This window comes from Typopeltis vanoorti, chromosome 9 (assembly GCF_054136105.1).
Source record: "Typopeltis vanoorti isolate ZY-2024b chromosome 9, IOZ_Tvanoo_1.0, whole genome shotgun sequence".
Lineage (NCBI taxonomy): Eukaryota > Metazoa > Arthropoda > Arachnida > Uropygi > Thelyphonidae > Typopeltis > Typopeltis vanoorti.
In genome coordinates this window covers 93,172,120-93,197,335 of record NC_143557.1, presented here as the reverse complement: position 1 = coordinate 93,197,335, position 25,216 = coordinate 93,172,120, and the positions used below count along the sequence as shown (strand labels likewise).

The window sequence follows — 25,216 nt, the reverse complement described above, 5'->3', positions numbered from 1 at the left end:
GATTAAAATCAGACAAGGTTAGTGATCGAAAAATTAATCAAAATGATTTATTTCTCATCCACACTATACTGATATACTATAAGTTTATAAATTTTCATGGGTGATATATATATATATCAAGGAACAGAAATATATGTCATTCATAAAAGTAATTTATGAATGACAATCATTTAATTGTCTTCTGTGAACAAATCAAAATAGACTTTAGACTCAATACTGGTAATGAAATAAAACACTATACAATAATGATATTGTGAAATACCTCTTTTTTTTTATTATTTTTTTTATGATGCTTAGTTTATTATTAACTTCATGTTTAAATATCAGAATCTAATTGCTGTATTTACATGATGGCATGTCGTCATCCTTTAATACTTTAATTTATATAGCAGAGCATATGTAAATTTAATTATGTATAGCTTTTATATTTCATATCAAATAAAATAATAATTATATTCCACAGCTGAAATGTCTGTACAAGAGAAGCTTCTCGCATACAATAGAGCCAATCGTGCTGTCGCTGTTCTATGCAATCATCAAAGGACAGTACCAAAAACTTTCTCAAAACAAATGGACAATTTGCAGAAAAAGGTAGTTACTTGATGTTCTTTCTGGTGTCCTATTAAGTTATTTCTGTTATGACTTCAGTCAACTCTCACTATAGCAAACTCATAGGAACTACAAGAATAGTTGCTAGATAGTGCTATACTAAACTTTTTTCATCGTTCCACAGGTGCAATGATGGCATTGCACCTGTGGGCTTCAGCCAGGACTTTTCCATACTTTGTTATAATGGTGTTTGCTGTAATGAGTCAACTGTAAAATAGATGCCTGAAATTCAGTAATAAACTACTTAATAATGTTTGATTAACTAAGCTTACTATAAATGGAGCTATGCACACCAATATTAACCAACCCATAAGGCTAATATATCTGTTAATTTTAAAACATAATAATCAAAATGATTTTGAAGACACACACTAAACATACCATCATCATCATCAAATTCCTGCCATGTACCCTAAAGGGGTGTAAGGATATGATAGTACTACATGAAAAAAAAAGTAAATCATTACTAACTTCCTATCTACAATTTTCCTCCAAATCAGTCTGTTACTTGTCAAGACTCCAGCATTATCAGATCTTATATTTCTATCGTCTAAGGCACTTTATACTGTATCAATCCACCTATATCTTGGTCTTCCTCTGGGTCGCTTTCCTGCCAACCTGGCAGAGAACACTTGTTTTGCTAATCTTTCTTCGCCCATTCTGTTTAAGTGACTATACCACCTGAGATTAGCTCTGCTAACGCATTCCTGAATGTTGACAATGTCAAGTTCTTTCCTAATATCGTTTTTAATATGATATTGCCATTGATGCCATCTGTTCACACCTATAATCTTTCTCAGGACTCTCATATCTGCGGTCTCTAGTCTTTGGTCAAGTATTTTACTTCTGACCCAGCTCTCAGATCCATAAGTTAAAACTGGTTTGAACACTGTCTTGTATACAGCTAATTTAGTGTTCTGACCAATTTCTCTCTTATTCCATATGAATTTATTCAATTGACTTTCCTACCATACCAGCTTTGCTGATTCTGTTGTCTATTTCTATATTTAATTTACCATCTTCAGTAAAAATCGTGCCTAAGTAACTGAAATGTTTCACTTCTACCACAGGTTCTCCATTCACAACACAGTTGACATTTTCAATGATTCTGCCTATTTTCATTGTCTTTGTCTTTTTATTGCTGACCTTCATACCATATCTATTACAACAGCTATTCAATTTAGTCAGAGAATCTTGCAGACTTGTAGCGGATTTATTTAGAAGTATAACATCATCTGCATAAAGCAAAGAGCTGACATTAACATCTCCAATTTTGATATCATGTTTAATACCACTTTCCTTCATAATGTGATCCATATAGATAATGAATAACAGAGGGGATAAAGTACATCCTTGTCTCACACCAGATTTAACATTAAACCATCTTCCTGTACTTCCTTCAATTCTAACTGCTGACTTACAATTCAAATAAAGACTAAGTATTGCTTGATATAAAGCCCCATTGACACCATATAACTGTAGCGTATTGAATAGCTTCTCTCTTGGCACCTCGTCATATGCCTTTTTTAAATCGACAAAACTAAATACAGATCTCTGTTATATTCCCGTGCTTTCTCGACTATTTGTCGTAAAGTGAAGATCTGATCCTGACAGCCTCTATTTGGTCTGAATCCAGCTTGTTCTTCACCAAGCTTTTCTTCCACAATTCTTCTCAACCGTTTCTCAAGTATACTTGCATAGATCTTGCCAGGAACACTCAGTAGGGAAATACTTCTGTAATTCTCACATTCAGTTTTATTTCCCTTTTTATATATGGGTACTATGAGAGCTCTACTCCGAACATCGGGAATTCGTCCCTCTGTCCAGGCTTTCTGAACTATGCAGTGCAGCCACTGTAAGACTCTTATATCACCATACTTCAGCATTTCTGGTCGAATATCATCTACTCCTGCTGCCTTTCCACATTTCAAGCCTTTGATGGCTTGTTCTACTTCAAGTATGGATATGTATTCCCGATGCTTGGTCAGTGTTTTTTACCACTGTGTTGTCATCACTGCTTGTTTCATTTAGCAGTATTTCAAAGTAATTACTCCATACTCCAAGGATATCTTTTTCTCCCTTTTCATGTCATCTTTATCATCTCTAACTCCTTTTACAGCACTTTCCTCCATTTCTAAGCTTCTTCAACAACCTCCAGAATATTTTGCCACCTTCTTGATATTTATTTTCTATATTCTTGCCAAAGTCCTCCCATGACTTTTGTTTAGCTAGTTTTACACAGTGTTTAGCATTCTTGCATTTGTCTCTGTATTCTCTAAGAGCATAATCTGACTTATTTGACAGGAACTTTTGATATGCTTTCTTCTTTTCCTTCACTGCCTCTTTAACTTCCTGTGTTCACCAGGGAGTTCTGATTTTTTTACCCTTGCAGACAACTTCACCAAATGCCTCTCTGGCAGAATCAATCAATGTTTTCTTCAGAGTTTGCCACTGAATCTCCAAGGTTTGATTCCTTGGAGATTTTTTTTCAATAATTTCATTTTTTCTTCAATAATCTTTCTGTATTTTAGTCTACAGTTCACATCTGAGAGTTGCTTAACTTTTATTAGCTTTAAAACTTTCTTCCTTGTTATTCTTTTCAATATGAAATTCAATTTTATCCTGCTCAAGACTAAATAGTGATCACTTCCAATTTCAAATCCTCTGTACACTCTGGTGTCCTGCACCAGGGAGAAAACATCACTATCAACAATAACATAGTCAATGAGACTTTTCTTATTCCTTGCCTCTTCTCTCAATGTAAATTTGTGCACAGTTTTATGTTGGAACATGGTGTTAGTAACAACCAGTTTATGTCCTGAGCAGAAATCCAACAGGTGTTTGCCATTAATATTAGCTTTGCTCTTTTTTCCAAATTTTTCCAAAATATTTTTGTATGTCTCACAATCATTTCCTACTCTGCTATTTAGATCCACAACAAGGACCAACTTTTTCTTTTTCATTGTGTCAGTTGCTTTTTCTAAAGCCTCAAAAAATTCCTCCACTTCTACCTTAGTAGAACCTTCTGTGGGACCATAGGCACAAATAAGTCTCTTTGTCCAGTTCCCCATTCTCATATTTGCCCATATTACTCTACTTGAGACTAACTGCCATTTAAGAAGATTAACCACGTATTTTGTGTTGTATACTATGGTTACTCCTTCTTTTCCTTGATTGTCATTGCCTGAATATAACATTTTGTATTTATTGCTCAGAAAGATCTCACCAGTTTTGGTGTTTTTTGTTTCAGTCACCCCTATTATGTCGATCTGGTACTTATCTAATTCCTCAGCTAGCTCCATTTCTTTGCCATTCAGGCTTCTTATGTTGATAGTACCGATCTTTAACTCTGGTGATATTGAGTTGGAGTTTGTTTTCAGATTTGTTCCAGTAGCTGACTTTTTGCTGTTCACCCTGGTTCCCTGGCGAAAACAACTGTTGCCTTGTTTAACTGGGCGACGCCCCAGCCGGCATGAAATTTTGTCATGTTGTACCATCATTTTTTATTTTGGTTTAACCAATAAGAATGCAATTTGGTCGGCTAAATCCCAAATTGCCAGCCCATCCTCGTTCGTTCAGTATCCAAGTAGATACCCAACAGGGTGCACCACGAGAAGGTGAGGATTGGACATTAGGTCAGAAGCCCTGGTCGGTTCTCCTCATTCCTTTAAAGGCTATGGGGAGGTCTCCTCTCAGTTATACAGCTTTGACCCTTAAGCACTACTAAACATACCTAAACATCTTTAACAGGAAAGATAATAATCATATAAAATATTCAGATTTAATTGTTTAAAGTCTTTTTTTTTAGTACAGATCTTATGATAAGGCCTAATTCAATATAAAAAAGAACGTAATGCAGCAAATGAAGAACTGAAAATGCACGAGGAGATAAATTTATAAAGCAAGAATATGAATATAATCCAATAAAATATTTTAATAGGTCATTCTCTTCTTTACCTATTATTATTCTTACATGGATGCCTCCATCAAGTCCATAGACTCATTGCAGTATTCCTAGTAACTTTTTTTTTACCAAGCACTAATCATCATTTGCACAATGCAAGGTATACTTTGCTTTGAACTTATTCACTAACAAAATACAAGTAATTCTTGCAATAACCCATTCCAATCATTCATCACTCTCCAAGAAAAGGGGAGAGGCCTAGTTTTTGCATTCTTGCTTACTGCACTCTTACTCATATAAATATTTGATTTCTGCATTTATTCAACCTTGGTATCTCTTCTGGGTCTGGGTAGTGGCCCTTCCCACATTGTATAGCATTATACACATCTGAGTGGTGGGGGGGTGCAAAACTGAGACATCTGATAGAAAAATAAAATACATGAATTCAACATCCCTATGTACCTGTGCTTTGTGGATAATACAAAAGCTTTTGATTGTGTTAGCTGGGATACTTTATGGAAAATCTTAACAAAAATGGGAATTAAAGTACACTTGGAGCACTTAATAAAACATCTTTACAAGAGGAACAAAGCAGCAGAGAAAATCAATAAAAATACATCAGAATGGCTTCAAGTAGAAAAAAGGAGTGAGAGACAGCTGCATCCTTTCCCCTGATCTACTTAACATCTATGGAGTGCACATAATGAGAAAAGCTCTAGATCAGGGATCCAACCCACGGGCCGCTTGTGGCCCCATAAGATCTTAAAATGTTTAACATTATTATGTGATTTTAGCAATTTTTTAATGACTATTGCACTGTGCTCCAGTGCAGACTGTGTGTGTGACAATAGAATGCTGTGTAGGAAAGGGGTACAGTATGGTTCTGACTTCTCCTCCTGCGCTCGCCACACACAGTCTTCAAATCCTGCATGTATCAGAATTTTATAAATAATTAAATCTGAATATTTTATAAGATGATCATTATCTTTCCTGTTAAAGATGTTCAAGTATGTTTAGTGTAGCTTCCAAATCATTTTGATTAGTATGTTTTAAAAGTAACAGATTATATTAGCCTTGTGGGTTGGTTAATATTGCATTTGTTGGTTACATGTGCGAATTGGCTAGTAAGACACAGTGATTACCGATAATAATATTTCAACCTACTTACATGTGCGGGTTCCTATGAAGATGGGCATTTTTGTCATTAAACAGGTATATATGTATTGTTTTTTAATGATTAAACTTCTAAACAACTAAAAAAAATATTTTAATTTATTAGCTTCTTGTGTTATTTCATAAAATAATTTAATAAATTAAAATAATTTTTTTTAGTTGTGGTATAGGACGTACAAAAAATTTATCAAATAGTTTTTTCCTCATGATATTATTATAATTACATTTACAACATACAACATTGCTAATACTATAAAAATAAATTATTATTTAATTATTAATTTTTTACCCCAGCATTCACTCAACATTGTCTCAAAAGAAAACAGAACCAAAGGGGAAAAAAAAGAAGAAAAATCGTGGATGAAGGAAAAGTGTTCAATAAAAAATGGACAAAATTAGTACTTTTTTGCTGAGAAATATAACAAGGCACTATGCTTGATTTGTTTGGAAATCGTGTAAGTTTTCAAAGATTATCATTTGAAAAGACATTATATGCAAAGACATTGCCAAATTCAATGTATATCAAGGAATGTTTTGTAAAGACAAAATAGAGGAACTGAAAGAAAGTCTGTCATTTCAGCAAAGTTTTTTCAAGGAAGTTACAACTCAGACTCTATTATAAAAGCTAGTTATGTGGTAGCAAGTCTAATTTCAAAAAAATCAAAACCATTTACTTTTGGTGAGTTAATTAAACAATGTATGGAAAGTGTCACAGATATAATTTGTTCTGATAAAAAAAAAAAAAACTGATTTTTCTAAAATCAGTTTGTACCAAACTATAGTTGGGCGAATTGAAAAAATGGGGAAATATCCCTTTCGACATACTCTCCTCCTCTATCTATACACTGTTGCATACGAATTTTCCATTGTTGGAAGCAGTGCTGCAAGTCATCAGGTGTTATCTGCTTCAGTAGCACTGCCATTTTTTCCTTTACCTCATCCAATGACTGAAAATGGGTGCCCTTCAATGCAGATTTCAACTTTGGAAAAAGGTAAAAGTCACATGGAGCTAAGTCTGGCGAGTAAGGTGGATGGTCCAACACTGGGATCTTCTTATCGACCAGATACTGTTTTACAGACTGTGGACTTATTTGTCCTAATGGAGAATCCAAGTGTTGTTCCTCCACAGATCAGGTCTCTTCTTCCTCCCTCGTTCTCTCAGCTTGGCCAGAACCTCAAGATAATAATGTTGGTTAACTGTCTGATCCTCTGGTACCCATTCAACCATTACCATGCCATTGATATTGCCTTCAGTTTTGACTTGCTCATTCTTGCTTTTTTCATTCTCAGTGACATGGGAGTTTTCCAGTGCATCGATTGTCTCTTTGTTTCTGGATCGTACTGGAAAATCCACATCTTCTTCTGCAATTAATTAATGAGATTGATGCTCAGCTCCAGTTTAACGTTAGACATTATTCCGGCAAAGCGACTTCACATGTTTCCTTTATAACTGTCTACAGACTAACTAGGAATGACAGTGAACAGTGCTTATCTCAATTGCTTCTAGAACCTTCAAGGTCATTTACATCGTAAGCGCATCTCACCTCTATGTGAGTACATGATTCACAGTGCACCTTGTCTCATTATTTAATAGTTAATGTTACTTTTAATGTTTTAAAATTAACACCTTTTAAAGTTACTAAAGAAATGGCTTCTTTGGTGCCATTAAAAGACAGCTAAATCTCTTGATTTGTATGAAGCAGTAAAAATTACATTGATACAATTTTCATTAACCTTTGCCAACATATCTGGTATAGCTACTGATGGCGCCCTGGCAATTGTTGGTAAAAAAGCTGGACTTATAAAGTTAATAGAAGATGATGCAATTGCCACCAACAACTCACATTTGATGAAATATCATTGCATCGTACATCAAGAAAATTTATGCACAAAAGCCTTAAAAATGAAGGTCATGCAAATCATCATCGAAGTTGTGAATTTTATATGGTCCAAGGGATTGAATCATCGTCAATTTCAAGAGTTCCTTAAGAGTATGGATGCTGATTATGGGGACATCATTTACTTTTCTGAAGTAAGGTGACTTAAGTTGAGGTAAAATGCTGAAGAGATTTTGATTTGAGAAATGAAATTACATCATTTATGGAATCAAAAGAAAAATTTGTACCAGAACTTGAAGATAAAGAATAGCTTGCAGATTTAGCATTATTGGTGGATTTAACAACTTATTTAAATGAATTAAACATGCATCTTCAAGATGAAAATCAACTTATTTGTGCTATTGTTACACCCTGATAACTTAAGAATATGAAAATTTCAATTATCACGATGTAACAAGAGAAGAAATAAAAACCCTGTATAGATAACTAAGCAAGCAAGCTTGTTCCTAAGCAGATATCGTTAAGAGCCTTTGAAAGTAACGAATACAAAAATTTAAAAGAAAGAAAAATATGCTTGCATCCAAGTGAAAAATATAGCTGAAATTGTTTGTTGAACTAAATAAATAAAAAAGGAGGGACATCGCTTACAAGAGAACACACGTGCCAGTGCTTTATCCAGCCATATCCTTTTTTCGGCCGATTCTGATGATGAAAACCATAGTCATACAATCCTTTGGGATAGATCTAACATTTCCAATTGCCATGACGAATTGGAGAGAAAAATTGTAGAATCTAGAGCAATCATCACATCACATAGAGAATAGTCACATTGTTGGGTGAGTGCGTACGTATGTCATTCTGCTGTGATCAAATACTGGCCCTCACAAGATGCTGTACGCACACACTCACCTAACAATGTGACCAACGAAGGAACAGCTTTGAATACGTTAACTACAATGTTTTCACGTTAAATATGTATGGTGACTTTCCTGTGCTGTTTACAGTTTTTATCTTCAATGTTTAATGTTTTTTCTTTTCTTTTATATAAAAACACCTGAAGAAGGCTGTAAAAAGCCGAAACTAGTCGTGTGATACTATTAAACCTTTTTCCTTTTCTCTCGGTTTGTCATTCAATTCTTTTAAAAAAAAAAATATATATATATATATATATATATATATATAAAATCAAGAACATAATAAAAAAAAACCTTAGCCTGCCTATGGTATGAATGTACTATAGGTTTACAAATAAGCCTTTCATCAGTGGGGGTCACCTTAAAAAAAGTTTCTTTGAGTAGTAGTTGGGTTTAACATTCTTGGTACTTTTCTAGAAGTGCACACTTCTGGTATGCTTCACCTACATGATCTGTTTGCCTCCACTCCATGAAGTGTATACATATAATATCTATATAAAAAATAAAAAACAGCCCATTCAAGGTATTAATGCACTGTAAATGGGCTGTAGATTTTTTTAATGATTTCTTATTTTCTTTCTAATTTATTTATTTTTTTACATAATCTAGAGACCTTGCTCTAGATACTAAACAAATCATTTTCAAGCCACTTCGGATATCCAGTAAGTAGAGTAATCATCTTGCACTCAATAAAATTCATCTCCTGCATGAAGAAAATCACATGCATATATCCATCCAGTAACAATTTGAACACCACAGCTTATTGGCTGGAGAGCAGGTACTCTAACTATTTTGCTAAGCAGGCTGGCATCGATTGGTATATTTTAAAGGAATAGATCTAGTAGCATCGAAGGTTGGTTAATATTTTGGTAGTTCCATTTCCAGTAAGCTTGGCCAATCAATTTTTGGTTTTAAATAAGAAACTTCTCATAATGTTTTATTTTTTAATTTAATTTTTTTTTTCTTTAATTTTTAATTTTTTTAATTTTTTAAATTTTTTAATTGTTTAATTTTTTCTCATAATATTTTAGAAATCATAATTATTGTGACTTTAACAGATTTCTTGCTCCTATTTATTCTGATTATATACAATATTTAATTATCCTCTCTACATATGTTTTGCCACATCAGTAGTATAATTTAATGCACTTCCATAAAACAATTTACAGTTTTTGAATTATTTTTTGAATAATTTTTTAATTTTTAATGCATTATATAAGCAGTTTATTTACATTTTTAAATAACAGTATTGTTAAAATAAAGCAATATGTAAATGGATGAGAATTGAGTTTCATTTGATATTTATTATTGGCATTGATAACTGACAAAATTTCAAGGCTGCTTGGACGGATAAAAGAGAATAGTGTGACAGGAAGGGTAGTCAGTGTGTTGCCTAGGTATGACTGTGGTGAAATGAGGCGGAGAGCAAGGATTATGAATGATATGCTGGCTGAAATGTGTGAGGAGATGAGAGTACAGTTTGTTAATGTGTGGAATGGGTTTTTGAGGGACGAAGTGAGCTATATGGGAGAGATAGACTGCATTTGAGTGGGTATGGTGTGCGAGTCGCTTGGAGAGACTGCTGCTGGAATGTAGAGAAGTGAATAGAGAGAATGAATCAGATCGAGTGAGGAGTGATGTGGAAGAGCAGGAGAGTAAGACAGGAGAGATTGAAGAAGTGGATATGAATGGGGAAATGAGTGGTATGAGTATAGAAAATGAGAGAATGGGGGGCAAGAGGAGCAGGGAAACGGGGAGGCTCAGGGTGGACAGGGTGCGAAGCGTGAGAAAGGTGGATGCTCCAAGAGGAGGTGAGAGCATGTATAGGCAGGAAAGGAATGGGATGACCAGGGATCAAGAGGAAACAGTTGGAATTGAAAAGGGTTCTAAAATGAAGAAGCAGAAAGGGAAATGGCCCCAGTCTAGCATGGAGAGACCACATCTAGTGAGTGGTATCAGTGGAACTAGCTGTAGATCCAGAAATGAGCTGTTGTGTTTGTATACCAGTGCTAGAAGTATAAGAAACAAGGCAGATGATATGGTTGCACTAATTGTGTCTGTTTACCCAAAGATTGTCAGAATAAGTGAGACATAGTTGGAAGAGGATGACATCCTGACAGGAATAGAGATGGAAGGTTATGATGTGTTTTGTGAGGGTAGAATGGATAAAAAGGGAAGGAGAGTGCTATTGATGATTGCGAAAGAGTTATGTCCATACAAAGTAGAGATGCAAATGGGAAATAGGGTCAGTGGTTTTGAGGCAGTATGGTGTGAGATAGAGGTGAATGGAATCAAATACTTGATGGGATGTTGTTATAGACCAAGTAATATGGATGGTGGTGATAGTGAAATGAATAGTCAAATTAGCCAGCAAATAAGAAAAGGGTGGGGTGATTTTAATTATGGCAATATAGACTGGAATGATGAGATCGCAACTGGAAGTAAAGAAAATGAGTTTCTTGAGTTTTTGAGGGATAAATACCTCAGACAGTATGTAACAGAGGGCACACGAGGATTATCGGTCTTGGATTTGGTCATCTTATCAGAGGATGTAATTATAAATGAGGTGTCAAATCATCCACCAATTGGTGAGAGTGACCTTGAGGTGATTACCTGGGTGGTTGTCAGCCGTGCGAGGACCGCTGTGAGAAATGGGTATATGTGGAACTATGGGGGGGGAGGTGATTATGAAGAGCTCAGGAGACCGCTTGCGGGTGTAGCGTGGAATGAGCAGTTAGCTGGAAAAGAGATCAATGCAGCTTGAGGGATTTTCAAAAACTATCTAGTAGATGCAATGTCTTAAATGCATTCCAAAGGTGAGAAAGGTTAAATAAGGTAGGTGTGAGATGGATGAATAAAGAGATTAAGCATGCGATACAGAGAAGGCATTGTGGAGGTAGCATAAGAGAAGTGGAAATAGCCAATTTCATGAGGTCTACAAAGACCAGGCAAGGACGGTGACTTGGTTGGTGAGAGTAGCTAAAGAGAGGTATGAACAGCAGTTAGCTAATGAAGCCAAAAAGAATCCTAAGGAGTTCTTTTGATATGTAGCCAGCAAAAGAAAGAATGATTATAGAAGGATGATATTGATTGGAGAAAATGGTATAAAGACAACTGTTGCAGAATGTGTGGTGGAGATACTTAATGAGCAGTTCGTAAAGATCTTTCAATCTTATGAATGTGACTTCATGGAAGGATTGAGAGCAGTTGATGATGGAGAGGAGAGACTGACTGTAAGTGAGCAAGAGATGTATGAGGAGTTGAGCAAACTAGATGTAAATAAGGCTGTGGGACTTGATAATATATCACCACGTATTCTGAAAGAATGTGCCAGGGAGTTGACACCTGCCTTGACATATTTTTTTAATACGAGTCTTGCACTTGGTCAAGTTCCTAAGGAGCGGAAGGAGGGCAAGATTGTGTCACTTCATAAAGGAGGTGATAGAACTCAAGCATCAAATTATATGCCTATCTGTGTGTCAGGTGTTGTGGTTAAGTTGTTGGAGAAGCTTGTGAGAACTAGGATCCAGAGTTGGGTTGATAACAATGGCATTATCTTTGATGGATAGCATGGATTTGCTAAAGGGAGGTCATGTTTTAGTAATCTACTTACTTATTACAATAAAGTGACTGCTTCCTTGGACAGAGGAGAAGGATACACAGTAATATACTTGGATTTCGCAAAGGCTTTTGATAGAGTATCTCATGATAAATTGACAGTCAAACTAGAGCAGACGGGGTTGGATATTAGATTAGTGCATTGGATTGGATACTGGCTATCTGATAAGTATCAATAAGTTGTGTATGGGGTGCAATATCCAGGAAAAGGAAAGTCACTAGTGGAGTGCCTCAGGTGTCTGTTTTAGGGCCATTACTGTTTAACTTGTATATTAACGATATAGGTGAAGATTTGGATGGAGATATTCAGTTGTTTGCAGATGATGCAAAGTTGCGACGAACCATGAAGAGTAGAAAAGATGTTGTGGCCTTACAAGAAGACTTGAATAAATTGAGTGATTGGGCACGGAATTGGAGATGTTAGTTCAATGTTGCAAAATGTAAGGTTTTAAAATTTGGAAAACAAACATAGGATGCAGAATTTATGCTTGGTGAGAATATATTGTTGGAGATAGAGGAAATAAGAGATTTGGGGGTGATAGTGGATAAGGATCTAAAATTTAGGGGACACATCGCCAAAATTGTGAAGACAACACAAAGGCTTCTGGGAATGATGTGGAGGACACTGATGTGTAGAAGTTGGGAGATTCTTGTTCTGTAGTATAAGGCTTTGATTAGGCCACACATGGACTATTGTGCCCAGATTTGGTCACTGGGTTTTCAGAAGGGTGAAAAGATGTTGGAAAGGGTCCAAATATTGACTGACTAAGGTAGTTTCTGACCTCTGGAATGTTGAGTATAAGGAAAGATTGAGAAAATGTAATTTGCAGAGTCTGGTGGAGAGGAGGAAGAGTGGAGATATGATAGAGACCTACATGTTGGTAATGGGGTTGTTATAAGATCAATGGTGGAGAAGTTCTACAGAGAATAGTGGGAGATCAGGGGGGGAGAACCAGAGATCATCCCTGGAAACTGTATAAAGAGGATGTGAGTAGGGAAGTGAGAGGCAGGTTTTTTTCGTGCAGAGTTGTGAATGATTGCCTTTCCTGAGAGTGTGGTTTCTGCAAGGAGGTTGAGTGTGTTTAAGACACGGTATGATGAGATGTGTGTGTGATAAAAGGACCTCCCAGATGAGTCTTTGACTCCATGAGGTCTTGGGGTAATAATAAAATACTGTTATTTAGAAATTTTCAATTTTTGTATGAAGAAAGATCTGTGAGTTACATGTGTTACTGAATTCAAAAAGGAGTATTCAGTTAACATAGGATCTATAGACATCTCTCTCTGTTTAGTAACTGTCTTATTTTATATAGTTATCTAATTATGAGTTGACATTTATGATATTATGATTAACACTTTCTTTGTAGGTATTCTGGATATTGTTAAGAATAATAATCAATATCAATTTCATTTAGGATTAGAAACTAAATTACTTTGCAAAACTTGGGCTAATGAGTTAAAACTATAACTTGAATTTTGAATAAGAATCTGTTATTATTCATATTTTATATTGACTGTTAATATAGATTGACGATAAAAAAGAACAGATTCGTGAGTTCAAGAAGGACCTTAAAAAAGCGAAAAAGGAATACAAGGAAACAAGTAATGATAAAACTAAAAGGTAAATATTTTTATATTTTGTTTCTATTTGTTTACATTTTCTTTTTCAGCATTAAATATCTTAAATTGTTGCAGTTATTTTTATTAGTTATTATAACAGTTATTGTATAATTTGATTGTTATAACTATCTTGAAATGATAAATATCACCCAAGTAATAAAATATAAAAATGTTAATTCCGTTTTTAACATGAAGCATCAATTTTTCCCCAAAAAATAGTAAATTAAATGCAAATAAAAAGATAATAATCCAATGTTTATTCGTCATGATCAGTATTATATATTCCAACATTTGTTCACTGAAATTGGCTCTTTCAAGTGACAATGATTTGAAGACAGAAAATGATTTTTGCTGTTACTTTTGTTCTTGGAATACCTACACCAGATGATTAAGCAAATTGACAAAAACATAAAAGTTTCATGACCTTTCATTGTCATGGCATGTTAATTTTTGACGCTTTATTGAAATGAATGAATTTGAAATGCTGGTCATAGTAGTGATGATATACTAACCAATTTCACTTTATTTGAAGTCATTTTCACATGTCTCTAATAATTTTATACTGTTGTCTCTTATATTTATTTAAGCTATTAACTGAACAAATATTAATCTGCCTTTGTAATATTGAGGAATAAATGCATATACATGCAGGCTTCAGTTTTTTGGTAGAATATATTACATAACTCTTAGCTGTGTTATTAGGTATATGAATACCCCATACAGTGCCAATGCTAGACTTCCTAAGTTAACTGTAGGAATACTTTTAAGAAATAGAAAATAAATGTAGGGTAGCCTTGCTAATATATAAAATTGAAAAAGCCTTTTAAACTTAGGTGGGGAGTATCTTAAGAGTTGCTACATTAAACAACTGATGTTTAACAAAATGTACTACAAGTGAGGCCAGTAGATTTTCATTGGTGAAAATCTGCTCAGAAATTGCTGTATTCAGGATTGCAAAATATTATTAGGATATGATGAATGATATATTGAAATTAATTGTTTGGAAGAATTGAAAGAATCATGAGGAACATTGAACAGATTACTGTTAGCCAAGTACCGTATTTTTCCATGTATAAGACGATACTTTTTTCTAAAATTTTTAGACCAAAAAGTAGGGGTCGTCTTATACACGGGGGGGGGTAACTGGTTGAGAGACCAGCGGCTTAAACTGCCGGTATCTTGTTTCCGCCAATCACTAGCCTTTGTTAACTCTGTCAATTGCCAATCAGAACTCTGAAAGCATTCATACGTCTGCAACTCGTTGGCAGGGTAAGTTAATGCATTAGCAATATTTTGAGCACTAGCCCATAAAAATATCTTAAAATAAAAAACGATTGTCATATTCTTAAAAATTCAAATTAAAAGTCATCAATTACGCAACAGAACATGGAAATAAAACTTTAGAGAGACAGTTTAGCCTCCTCCCACTGAGTGCATGATTAGACAGTGGAGATGTTTAAAATATTGATTTCTTAATTTTGGGTTCGAAAAAGTAGGGTTTGTCTTATACATGGGGGCATCTTATACACAGAAAAATATGGTAAATATCACTAATATTAATTTATTTTCTGAAATGTTGATGGTGACAATAGTTTTGTATACAAACATGTTTATTCTATGAATTGGATAAAAATTGTGGTAAACAGCTTGATCCCAGACGCGAGATCACAAGATCTCTAACACAACAGTGCTATTTTGGGACAAGAGGTTAAGGAAAAAGAAGAAATCTGTTAACAAGTATTTCGAAAAGCTGAGATGGAGGAGAGGTTATATTCACTGGGTGAAACTTTTTTTATCAAGCCTAATATAAAAATATTCATTGGGTAAAACAATATAGGAAAAGTTGTTACTAAGAATAGAGGCAAATGAAATGAAGGAAGATTAGTAGTTTGATTTGTTTGGAGGTGAATTTTGTATGGATATTGACTAGTGGCTGCTCTAGTTCCTATGTGGTTTAGAAGAACGTGAAGGAATGGTAATGGTCATTTGGTGGAGCAGTGTATGGATGTGCCTATAAAAAAAAAAAAAAGCATGATGCAGAAACAGAGTATATGTGAGAAAGTGACTAGTTATAAAGTGTTGGGAGTTGAGCAGGAGAGAAGTAGCATTTTGAACAAAAAAAAGAATACCAAGCTTTTTGGAGGCTGTGATGTAATATGTTTTTTGCTAATATAAGTTGAATGTTGAGAGTCAACCTAAGAAGGGAAAACTAATCTTGAATGGAAGTTGGAATGTTCTCATAAGTAAGAGAAAGAAAGAGACACTTTAATTGCAGACTGGACATCAGAGAAAGTCACTTGATGCATACCTGTTTTGCAAAGGTAGATTAAGCTTGTATAAACTGTCTGCCAACCTCAATCAACCAACCTCATGTCTCCTCTCAGTAAAACATTTTCTAAACCTTGGAAAGTGAGTTGATGTTCGCTTCCAATTGACAAGATGTGTTTTTTAAAACAGTTGCTCAAAAGTGAGCTTAAACAGATCCATGAGCAGATTCAATGATAAGACAGTTCCCAATAAAAGCACCAGCAAGCTACACAATTTCAGTCTCATCAGTTCAAGATTTAAATGAGACAGAAAAATAATAAATAAAAATATTATGCTGTCATATTTTTTCATATTGTGTAATATGAATGAGTTTAAGAGAAAGTATGACAAATCATTATCTTCCTTACTTTAATCCTTCAGCTACCACAACAAATAGTATTTTTTTGTCTGTAAATTGCTTCTGTTCTCATAGCCATTTGCAGGATGAAAATACCCAAGTTTCTGGGAGAAACACCATGTTACCCTCCCTATGAGAATGGGCTAACTCATCTTCAAATGAAAAAGCCCATATAAAGATTCCTCTCATCATGATGAGAATCGGACCCATGTTTTTTATAGTCGAAGGGCACACTGTTATTCTGCTACACACCACTATATATCAGTACATAGCCTGCCATTTCTACATTTCCCTTTAATTTTTTTCTTGGTTTCAGTTAATACTGATATATTTATCTTTTTCTCTTTTAACTGCATGTTGAGTTATGGTTCTTTTCTAGCTAAGCCCTCAACATTCCAAATGGCAGCATTTAATATATCCATTATTCCAAATCATTTCTCTTTTTCTTATGGTTGTTTTTCCAGTAAATTCATCCTGTTTTTCCTTTGGATGCTTCTGAGTTTGTTTGTTTTTTATAAAAAGAGGTTATGAGCCTCTGGCTCCACCCCTACCCAGACAACCAGAGTATCCCTTTCTCTCTGTGTCTGGCACCTCTCCCTTGATCTACTTGGCTAGAGTGGCTCTACCTATACAAATGTTATATTTTTAAATTAATCCACCAAGTCTTCAGGATTCCTTAACTAAATTCAATAATTAATGTAACAAAACTGGCATGAAAATCAGCAATAAAAAGATTAACTATGGCAATAGGCAGGATGTGGAAAATATCACCTGCAGTTTCAATGAAAAGCTTATAGAAAAAATAAAATACTTCATGTTTTGGTATAATTTTTAGTGAAAATGACAAATTAAATTTGTAGATAGCTTATATAATAAACAAAGCTAATATGATGGGCAGCCACTTGAATAAATTTATATTTGACTGACTTACCATCATATTCAGTAAGAGAGAAATTAGAAATAAAACAGTCGATCAAGGACTACAGACCACAGTTAAGAGAGTTTTGGGAAGAATAAGAGGAGTGAAGAGATGGAATCTCTGATGGAATCATGTTAAAAATGAAGATACATACATACATACATACATACATACATACATCTTCAAGACCCACCTTTCCTAATTGGGTTGTGGGGGCAACAGCTGCAAGAGGAACTTCCAATGGTCATGATCCTCTGCCACCAAGCTCAGGTGTTCTGGTGGGATTCCCGAACGTGTCCACCCAAGGTTTTGGATATAATCTATCCAGCAAGTCCTTGGTCTTCCACGTGGCCTCCCACCCTCTGGCTTAGCAAAGAGGGCCTGCTGAGGGAGCCTCTCTTGTGGCATTCTGATCAGGTGCCCATACCAACGTAACTGTGATCTCTCAACATGGAGAAGCAGCGGTTGAGTATTGAGGGTTCTCGAATTGCAGAGCTTCTGACTCTGTCGAGTCTTGTTAGCCCCACAACTCCTCGAAGGAACCTCATTTCAACCGCTTGGATTCGTGTCTGCATTCTTTCGGTCATTACCCAACTCTCATGACCATAGGTTAGGATGGGGACATAGACTGTATTGAAGACAGCCAGCTTTGCCTTCTGGCTTAACTCCTGCTTCAATACTACCAAATGGCCAAGCTCCCGCAGTATTGAGCTTGCTAAGCCAATTCGAGTATCTAGCTCTACGTCCCATTTTCCATCATTCGTGAATATGGACCCAAGGTATTTAAACTTCTCCACCTGCCTCATTGGGACTCCACTTACATGTAGAGTGCACTGGGATGGTTGTCTTGAGACCACAAATGTTTCAGTTTTGGCCACACTGATCTACATTCCGGCGTCTGCACACAGCTACAAACCTATCCAGAGTTCACTGGAGGTCATCTGTGGAAGAGCTCAGCAGAACTAGGTCATCTGCAAAAAGCAGATGTCCAATGCTACATCTTTCAATTCTGACACACTCACTGCCTCGGCTGTGCCTATCAATTCAGTCCATAAATATTATGAAAAGGAGGGGTGACAGAACACACACCCTTGGCAGAGCCAATGGAGAATGTTAAAGGTTCAGACGTTGTGCTGTTTACCCTGACACAAAACTCTGGGCATTCATACAGGGACTTGATGGCAGCTAATAGTTGGCCATCCACTCCATACGCCTGTACTACTTGCCAAAGCTTATCCCGAGGAACCCGGTCATATGCCTTCTCCAAGTCCACAAAACATGTGTAGACATTCTTGGCATATTCCCAAGATTTCTCAAAGATTTGCCTTAAAGTGAAGATTTGGTCAGTTGTGCTTCTACCAGGATGAAAGCCACATTGTTCTTCCTGGAACTTTGACTCAACTATGCTCCTGCACCGTCTTTCCAAGCACTTAGCATACACTTTCCCAGGCAGGCTGAGCAGAGAGATGCCACGATAGTTACTGCTATCCTTCTAGTCTCCCTTCTTAAAGACTGGTATTATTATGCCTTTCTGCCATTGCTTTGGTGCTTGCCCAGATATCCAAGCAACCTGACACACTCGAGTCAGCCAGAGAACACGATTTAAGGCTTTTAGCATTTCGGGCTGAATTTCATCATTGCCAGCAGCCTTGCCCAATTTTAGTGATTTTATTGCTAAATGGACCTCTTCTGCTGTGAGACTAGTCATTGCTCTGATCTGCACCTCTTGGATGTCCACAACTGCTGGGCCATCCGGGTTAAGAACGCTCTCAAAGTATTCCTTCCATCTGTGGAAGATATCCTTCTCAGTTGCTAAAAGTGCACCATCAGAGGCCTTAATTGCCCTTGCTGTACACGATTTCCTCCCTCGAAGGCGGTCGATGGTCTGCCAGAATACTTTGTATTTGCATAGGATGAGTCTAATCTTTCTCCAAAGGATTCCCAAGCCTTCTGCTTTGCTGTCTTTACTGCCTCTGCAGCAGCTTTTTGTGCCTCAGCATACCGCAAACACATCTCAGGTGACCTGACCCAAAGCCATGTTAGGTTGGTCTCCTTTTTTGCCGGACAGTTTTTTGGACTTCTTGGTTCCACCAAGGTGTCCTTTTCTCATTGCCCGTTGCCATGCCGAGCCACTTTCTGCCACAGCATGAGAGTGCAGAGGCAGTGACAGCTGTTCTGAACAGCTTCCACTCCTCCTTAACATCTGCAGTATGCTTGGGAATCTCTTTGAACCTGGAGGAAATGTCATCTGCAAAATTCTTCCTCACAGCCTCATTTTCCAATGTCTCCCATTTCATGCGTTATAGCTGCTTAGGCCTACCAGCGTTGATGGTAGCATCTGGTTTCTGAAGCCGTAGAGTGCACACAACAAGGTGGTGGTCAGTTGACAGTTCTGCCCCTCTTCTCACACGAATGCCCAACACTGAGGAAAATAGATCTGTTGAGACTATAAAGTCAATCAGAGACCTTTGTTCTAGTGTATCCCTGTACCAGGTATACTTATGGACTTCTCAGTGCTGGAAGAAGGTATTCATTATGGACAAGCTGTTAGTACAGCAGAAGTCTAATAATTTCAGCCCATTCGCATTAAGATCAGGGGCTCCGTTCCTCCCAACCACACCCCTCCATGTCTGGTCATCTGTTCCAACATGTGCATTGAAGTCGCCCATTAGCAGGACTGATTCCATGTCTGCCACCCTGTCAAAAGCAGCATCCACTTCCTCTAGGAAGGCAGAGTATTCTGACTCCAGATTAGATGCATAGGCGTGCACCACAGCCAAATCATGGTTTTTCATCTGAAGCCTTAACACACATATCCATTCCCCCCCCCCCCCCCCCAATGGGATCCACTCAGCAACACAGTCTGACAGCTGGGGGCTTGTGAGTATCCCCACACCTGCCTGAGCAGACATTGTCGGGCTCACACCAGAGTAGTAGAGTTTCCACCCCTTATCCAGGTCGACAGTTCCAGAGCCTCTCCTCTTGGTCGAAGAAAGCCCGACTAAGTCTAGCCAGTAGCGCTTGGCTTCCTCGACCAGTTCCAACTCCTTCCCTGTCAGAAAGAAGATGTTCCAGTTGCCTAAAGCCATAGTCTGATGCCATTTCCGTCCTTTTTCAGAACCATTTCTTTGTGCTTCCCCTAAACACTTCCCCAAATGGGTAGCGGGCCCATTGATGGAGTTTCCTCTATCAGAGTACTGAGGAGTGGTGTCTAAGGGAGCTTTAACATATTTTTCGAATGGGTCCCTCTGCCTAAAACCCAAACACGTCCCTTGGTAACCCGTGCGACGGACGATGCAGTATGAACATTTTTTGATGGCCTGATCATGTTACATGTTACATTTGATGCTGGACCATGCCTTACATGAAGTAAGGCATGGTCCAGCATCAGGTACCTCGGGTTTGCTACGCCCATACTCACTAAAGTGACCCCTGAGGAAAATGAAGATATTTGGAAGAAATTTGACATTGTTAGGATTCAAGAATGTATAAGCAGAGCTAATCGAAGATGGTATGGTCACTTGAAAACATAAGTGTATACTTAAATATAAAGAGCTAATAAGCTTCATTTCGGCAACAAAAACATTATTTAAATTAAGGGGATATTAAATCCCACATTGTTTTAAAACCGAATAAGAAACTCAAAGATTGGAATCAGAGAGTTTCTTGCCGAATATAGTATAGTAAACTATAAAGTATCGGCGATCACTAAGCGTCCGCTAAATGCAAGTGGCCCAGCACGTAGTGCAATACCGGAAATCTCGCAGCAAAGTCGGTAAAGTTCTGATCACTATTCTTAGGTATTTACCATAATGTAAAAACACATTTCCTAGGAAATGTAAATTTACCATAATGTAAAAACACATTTCCTAGGAAATGTAAATTTACCATAATGTAAAAACACATTTCCTAGGAAATGTAAATTTACCATAATGTAAAAACACATTTCCTAGGAAATGTGTTTTTACATTATGGTAAATACCTAAGAATAGTGATCAGAACTTTACCGACTTTGCTGCGAGATTTCCGGTATTGCACTACGTGCTGGGCCACTTGCATTTAGCGGACGCTTAGTGATCGCCGATACTTTATAGTTTACTATACTATATTCGGCAAGAAACTCTCTGATTCCAATCTTTGAGTTTCTTATTCGGTTCTAAAACAATGTGGGATTTAATATCCCCTTAATTTAAATAAGTGTATACATTTGATTTTCATAGTGTGTGTGTGTGTATGTATTTAATGTAATTCTGGTTAAACAACATAGAAAGTAAAGGTATCAAAAGTAGTTCAAACGACTGTTTTATTGATTATATTAAATTTTGTATACAGTAGAACATCCATTTTCAGCTTTAAGATATTTACAAATTAAAATTAGCAACACGTATAAAAAATCATACGACAATTTTAGTACATGTTAGGTTGTCTATTTCTGGTTAGATGAGTTTGAATGAATTCTCCATTGAATCTTTAGTTGCTTTTTTTTGCTGTAATTATTACACACTTTTCCATGTCGGATATGGCTCTTGCTTGGTGAACTCAAGAGCATTAAAAGTTGGGGCTAATTTTTATTCTCCTTGCCTAGTTAGTTTTTTTAGCTTTCAGAATGTAACTACACTTCTGAATAAAAATAATATACCAGTTCTTGTTAGTGCATGTTGTTCTGTGAAAGAGAAAATATTCTATATTTTCAAATATATTTTGATGACTGCACATATCAAAATGTTTAAAACGAAGTGTGGTATTTATGAGTGTTGTTTGAAAAGTCTGGTAAATTTCCAATAGACGGTGACACAATTCATTTATTCATACCAGTGTTGGCACGTATCATCTTTTTCATGAACCCTGGCAAAATTTAGTCATGTGCAATGTGTAGTTCTCATTTGGCAAACATTTATAATGACCGTGTTCACATTTTTCATAAAAATGGAGACAAACGAGTTTCGTGCAGTGATAAAACACTTATTTGAAGAAGTGGATGGGTGTGCAGATCAAAGCTGAGTTAGATGCAGTTCATGGGGCTGCACCAGCATTAAAGACTATTTATTTTTGGATAAATTAGTTTAAATGTGGTCATAAGTCCGTCGAAGAAGAAGCGTGCTCTGGACACCTGACTGAGGTCACTACAAAGGAATTGACAAAATCCATGGTATCGTATGAAAGACAGCAGAGTGAAAGTGCGTGAGATTGTTGAGATTGTAGGCATCTCAACTGAATGGGTGTATAATATCCTACATGAAAAATTGCACGTGAAAAAGTTGTGTGCACGATGAGTGCCGCAATTGTTGACTGTCGATCAAAAAAAGCATGCAAAAAGACATTTCAATGCAGTGTTGTTTGCCGATGTTTAATTGCAATTTGCTGGATTTTTTGCATCGATTCGTGAAACTTGGATCCACTGCTAAACACCTGAGTCCAAGCAGCAGTCAAAACAGTGGACAATGCCCGGTGAAAAAGCGCTGAAAAAAGTGAAGACCATTTATTCAGCTGGGAAGGTGATGGCTACTGTTTTGGAATTATCATGATAGACTATTTGGATCATTGTTGGACCGTTTAAAAGAACTGAAGGAAAAAACAGCCAAGATTGGCACACAAAAAAGTGCTCTTTCATCAAGCCAGTGCACCATCCCACACATCAGCCATTGCAGTGGCAAAATTGCACAAATTGAGGTTCAAATTAGTTCCACATCCACCATATTCTCCGTACTTGGCCCCGTGTAACTTCTTCTTGTTCCCAAACTTAAATTTGGCTCAGTGGGGAATAATTTTCTTTGAACGAGGATGTCATCAAGGCAGTCAATGATGATTTTGCACAATTTGACAAATCCTACTTTTTAGTTGGGATGAAAAAATTGGAAACTTGCTACCAAATGTGCAGTCTTTGATGCAGACTATGTTGAGAAATAAAGGTGATTTTTTTCCAAAAAAAATGTGTTTAACTTATGTTTTTACTAAACTTTTCAAACAACCCTTGTACCCTTTTATGTTGTATAGTTTTATGACGTTGATTCCTTCTTTCTTCTGTGAATCGCTCTGCTTGTCCTAGGTAAGGTACTTAACAAAACAGGCATTGCTGTATATACTTCTGGGTATTTTGATGGCTTTACTTCATTTTTTGGAAAGGGGGGGGGGCTCTTGTTCCTAAAATTGGTTTTAATATTAAAAACACAGAGGATGTAGTAATTTATCTGAAAATATGCTATGATAAAAAGTAAGTTTATTCAGGACAGTGCTTCATGGTAAAAACAGCACTAAAAGAAAAGACAATTAATTTATTGAACTTGCTATTTTACTTACTATTTATTGAACTTATTTTGCTCGAATGTTTTGCTGGTTTTTAACTATCATCATCTGAGCACACATTACAACTGGTAAACACAGACACACAGCACAATTCAAATTGTAACTGAAAAGATAATTGTCCTTACAAGGCATCCCTCTAGTGGCTAGATATCAATGAAGTTAATTTGGAAAGTCATGCTGAACGTGGTCTTAGAATGCCTCCCATATTATTTGCAAATTAATGCATCCAACTTTTTGAGGTTAGAGAGTGCTTCATAGCTAATACTGATTCTAAAAATAGTCTCAGATCTGTACCAACTTTTATGCACCATAGTTGTTTTCTTTCAGTCCTGATGTGTCATACAGAAGATTGATCTAGTTTTTGTGTGTTTCAAGGCAGATGTTAACAGACCTACCAGTCTATTCAAAGTAGGTGAAGCTTCAGTCACAAGGAACTTTAATGCAGCCAATTTGTTGAAGTTAGATGAGCCAGCTAGATATGTGGTATGAAAGTGGAATGGACATTATATTTGAAGAGAACTGTAGCTACCTTTTCAGATATACACTACATATAAAGGATTGAAATAGTTTTGCTGTGAACTTGTATGTTGGTTGTAGGAAGAATGCAGTTTATTTTATAGAAGTTGTAGTCATTTGCTAAATGTGCTGTAAGGTACCTGATACTGCTTTTAGAAGATTTGTCTGGTGAGATTTTCATCTTCATAAGAGGCACTACAAATATTTAATAACACACATAAACAATCAGCATTCCAAAACGGCATTGCAATTTGGAGATGGACAAAAATTCATTACTGTGAAAAGAGGCATCTACAAAAGAAGAGCAATTAAAATTAAATTAAATTTTTTGAAGACATGTCATTGTTGAAAGTGGTTGCTGCTTAACTTTAATGAGAACATTAACTATGGGGCGGTCTTTGACAAGGCTAGCCCAACATCTTTGATAAAGTTTAAATCAGAAAGAAAAGGATTGCAGATCCTGCTAATATTACTGTGGTTTGTTGCATACATTCATAATTGAAAGAAATGGTAAACTTCATTTAGAGGATAGTGAAAATAAAGATGTAATTTTTTTTTTCCCATCAAAGTTCACAGACTCCAGGTTGAAAAACTCTTGGATTAGTGATTTTCAAACATCATTTAGAATAAACCCTTAGTTTCAATTAAGGAAGCTGCGTGAGTGAATTAATGCTGTACATTAATTCACTCACACAGGAGTGAATTAATTCCTAGGTTTGTCTAGAAAAAAGTTTTCTTCAAAGTAGGACATGATAAATGTATCCCAGTTAACATTATTTGTGGTTGAAGTATGGTGAGCTAGTCCAGACTTTTCTTTCCTTCTGTATTGTATGTTGCCAGCATGTTCTTTCTCACCTCAAAACTTTGGCTTGTCTGACCTATAAAAACACCACCACAGGAATATGGTATCTTATAAATGCCTAAATGCTTGTTTAAGGGAATACTCTCCTTTTGAGACCTGAGAAGGCTATGACTCATTTAGATTGGTTTGAAAGTTACTTGAATATAGTGTTCCTTGAGAAGAATAGCAATCTTGATGGACAAAAACTCTTGGACTAGTGATTTTCAAACATCATTTAGAATAAACCCTTGGTTTCAATTAAGGAGGCTGTGTGAGTGAATTAATGCTGTAGATTC

At 36.3% G+C, this 25,216-nt stretch overlaps 1 protein-coding gene across 1 annotated transcript in view; it reads left to right on the top strand.

Moving 5' to 3' along the window:
- Positions 1 to 25,216, top strand: part of LOC150103256 (DNA topoisomerase I, mitochondrial-like) — a 364,529-nt gene that overhangs the window by 304,351 nt on the left and 34,962 nt on the right. The window contains exons 13-14 of the mRNA XM_090398605.1: positions 464 to 591; positions 13,583 to 13,677. Of these exons, the coding sequence (XP_090254731.1) occupies positions 464 to 591; positions 13,583 to 13,677 (223 nt within the window). The remainder of the gene's footprint in view (positions 1 to 463; positions 592 to 13,582; positions 13,678 to 25,216) is intronic.